Source organism: Hipposideros armiger, unplaced genomic scaffold (assembly GCF_001890085.2).
Source record: "Hipposideros armiger isolate ML-2016 unplaced genomic scaffold, ASM189008v1 scaffold_204, whole genome shotgun sequence".
Lineage (NCBI taxonomy): Eukaryota > Metazoa > Chordata > Mammalia > Chiroptera > Hipposideridae > Hipposideros > Hipposideros armiger.
In genome coordinates, this window is record NW_017731554.1 from 2,138,744 (window position 1) to 2,141,693 (window position 2,950).

The following is a 2,950-nucleotide window of genomic DNA, read 5'->3' on the forward strand; positions in this document are numbered from 1 at the left end:
ATAATTAGAAAACTAAACAGTCTAGAGAAAAAATATGTGACAGTAATATGACAAGGACTTACAATACTCCTAAAGTTTGAAGAGCCTGTAATAATTAATACATTTAGACCTCAAATGATAAGTGGGTAAACAAGAGAAAAGTTGTAAGACAGTAAATATCTAAAACATTTAGGGACAAAGAGATTTTATAAATGTTTAATTTAATTAATAATATCTGTAATAGATAGTATTGTTATCAAACTATTTTTAAGTGAGTACCCAATTTTAGGAAAAATGGTAAACATTTTCACGTAAAGCTTATTACACTACAAATAAATACAACTTTCTAGGAGGTACTTTGGCCATATATTGAGAAGGAGCAAAATGTCTGTACACCATGACCCAGTAATTCCATGTCTGAGAATCAAGTCTCCAGAAATAACTTAAAATTCAGAAATATCTGTACAAGTTATCAGCTTTTTTATATCACAACAATGTGGAAACAATCTAGATATCTGCTAATAGTAGATTAACTAAGTAAAGTACTAGGAAAGTAAACGAATATTAAAATATTAAATAAAATTGCTTTAACATGTTAATATATACGGATTAATTTAAGAAAACATATAAACAATTATATACATACAAAGTGTACACCGAGGTTCTCTCTAGATCAGTGTTTTTCAGGCCATGGGTTGCCACCATTAGTGAGTTATGAAATCAATTTAGGTGGTTGAAATAATTTAATTTAATACAAAGTGTCAGGGGCATTGTACCTAGTAAGGATAAGTATTGTTTCATGAAACCTATTTCCAAAGTGTAGGTAGGCATATCTTTCTATAGGTCTTTTTTGTTTTTGTTTTTAGCAAAACTACCCTGGTAGTGGCATTGCAGACCTTTGACCATTTCTTAATATTCCAAATTTCCTATGAGAGGTATGTTATTTTCTATTGTCAAAAATCCCACTGATGGGGCCAGCTGAGTGGCTCAGTTGGTTAAGAGCATGAGCTCTGAGCAACAGGGTCACCGGTTCGACTCCCACATGGGCCAGTGAGCTGTGCCCGAGCTGAGCTGCCACTGAGCTGCCAACAGGTGGCAGGATGGCTCAGCTGGTGAGAGCACTTGCTCTTAACAACAGGGTTGCCAGTTCAACTCTCACATGGGATGGTGGACTATGCCCACCTGCAACTAAGATTGAACACTGCACCTTGAGCTGAGTGGCCGTGAGCTGCCGACAGGCAGCCAGATGACAACTGGACTTGGAGCTGAGCTAGCTGCGCCCTCCACAACTAAGATTGAAGGACAACAACTTGGCTGTTTCCCTTCCCCAATTTCCCAATAAAATCTTTTTTTAAAAAAAAAGACCCACTGATTTTAATATTTAATTCTGAAAAACTTAGGTGAAAGGAAAATTATATTCAAATATTGTATGGAAAAACGGGACTGCAAAAAAATGATATAAATCCTGAGCACTCAGCCAAGTAGAGGAACTACATATAGAAGAAAAAAACATTTCGTGAGGATATTAATATTGTGATTTTAATCTTTGTAGTTTTGTTGTTTCTATGTTTTCCAATTGCTTGTTTCTTTGCTTTTACAGTGAGCGTATTCTTTTTAGAGTTAGAATAGAAAATAATTAGAATAGAAAACAAAAGTGTAGAGAAGAACTGGAACTTTACCTGATAAATACTCTTTGGATTGCTGACTTTAGGAATGATCTGAGGTTCTTTGTTACAACTTTCTTCATCAGAGGAAGTGCTGGAGTAGTCCAGTGTGGACCTATTAACAGCATAACTGATTCGTTGGAAAAGTTCCCCTTCCTCCGACCTGCCTTTGAAAGAAGCAACTGTAAATGGATGATTTTTCTCACCATACCTAAATAGGAAAGGAAAATAAAGTATTTATTAAGGATTCGACTTTTCACAGTTTTCTCTCTAATCTTTTATGGAGACAGTTCACTTACAAAAAGAGTTATTTTTAAAAACAAATTGAAATGACTTGACAGCAAAGCAAATTGAGAGACATTATCACCTTCAATTATTACACTGTCATAATTAGTGGGGGGTCTTCAGTAAGAGCTACCTTGGTTAATTGCTCAGATAAAGACAAAGACTAGTTTCTTTGGATTCAACTAATGGACTTAATTGCCCCACGGTAGAAAACTCCTCTTGCCCCTTGATTCTGCCTATAATACTTAGACATTACAATCTACTCCTGGCAATAGGGTGCAGGCATTAAAATCAAATTTCAAATATTATGCAAAGTCTTTGTGCTTCCCACTCCATCCACCTCTACTGAAAGTTTGTTGTCTGATAAAGTTTTATCTAAAAGCTTAACCAACCAGTGCCCTCACTGCTAATCCAAGGCTTTAGAGCCTCATGTTTCACGAAGTTGTACAGAGCTGACAAAATAACCTAAGGTTTCCAGGTGTCACAGGGCACACAAATTCTTAACTCCAATGAGAACACTCACCTACAGCAAACCTCAAAGGGATCTACCCATATGGTCATCTCTTTTGGAAGTCCCAGGTGAGAAAAATCCACATTACTTTCAGCACAAGCCCTTTGTAGAATGGGATCTTTATTCTGATTATTGTTTATCCTGATACACCTTTAAAAACAAGGAAAGAGAAACAAAGGCATGATGACAGATGCTTTAGCAGAAGAATCATGTCGTAGGCATACTGCTCCGATATACACAGCTCCCACCTCACCCTTGCCTTCTGCTGACCCCTTCCCCTCGCTCCGCAGTTTTTGGTTTTTATTATTAAATTATTTTTTATTATGAAATACACATTTTTTAGAATTAGTTTCAGCTGTACAACACAGTGCAGTAGTTATACTTTTTACCCCTCAAAGTGACAACCCCCCTCCCCCAATCTGCCTCCCCATTTCCCCCCAATATCATACATATCTATTACAAATCCCTTGACTCCACTCCCACACTATACTCCACATCCCATGACTATATA

At 36.6% G+C, this 2,950-nt stretch overlaps 1 protein-coding gene across 1 annotated transcript in view; it reads right to left on the reverse strand.

Moving 5' to 3' along the window:
- Positions 1 to 740: 740 nt before the first annotated feature.
- Positions 741 to 2,950, reverse strand: part of BTG4 (BTG anti-proliferation factor 4) — a 14,379-nt gene continuing 12,169 nt past the window's right edge. Inside the window, exons 3-5 of the mRNA XM_019653626.1 lie at positions 2,452 to 2,589; positions 1,659 to 1,854; positions 741 to 755 (exon numbers count right to left, since the gene is read on the reverse strand). Of these exons, the coding sequence (XP_019509171.1) occupies positions 741 to 755; positions 1,659 to 1,854; positions 2,452 to 2,589 (349 nt within the window). The remainder of the gene's footprint in view (positions 756 to 1,658; positions 1,855 to 2,451; positions 2,590 to 2,950) is intronic.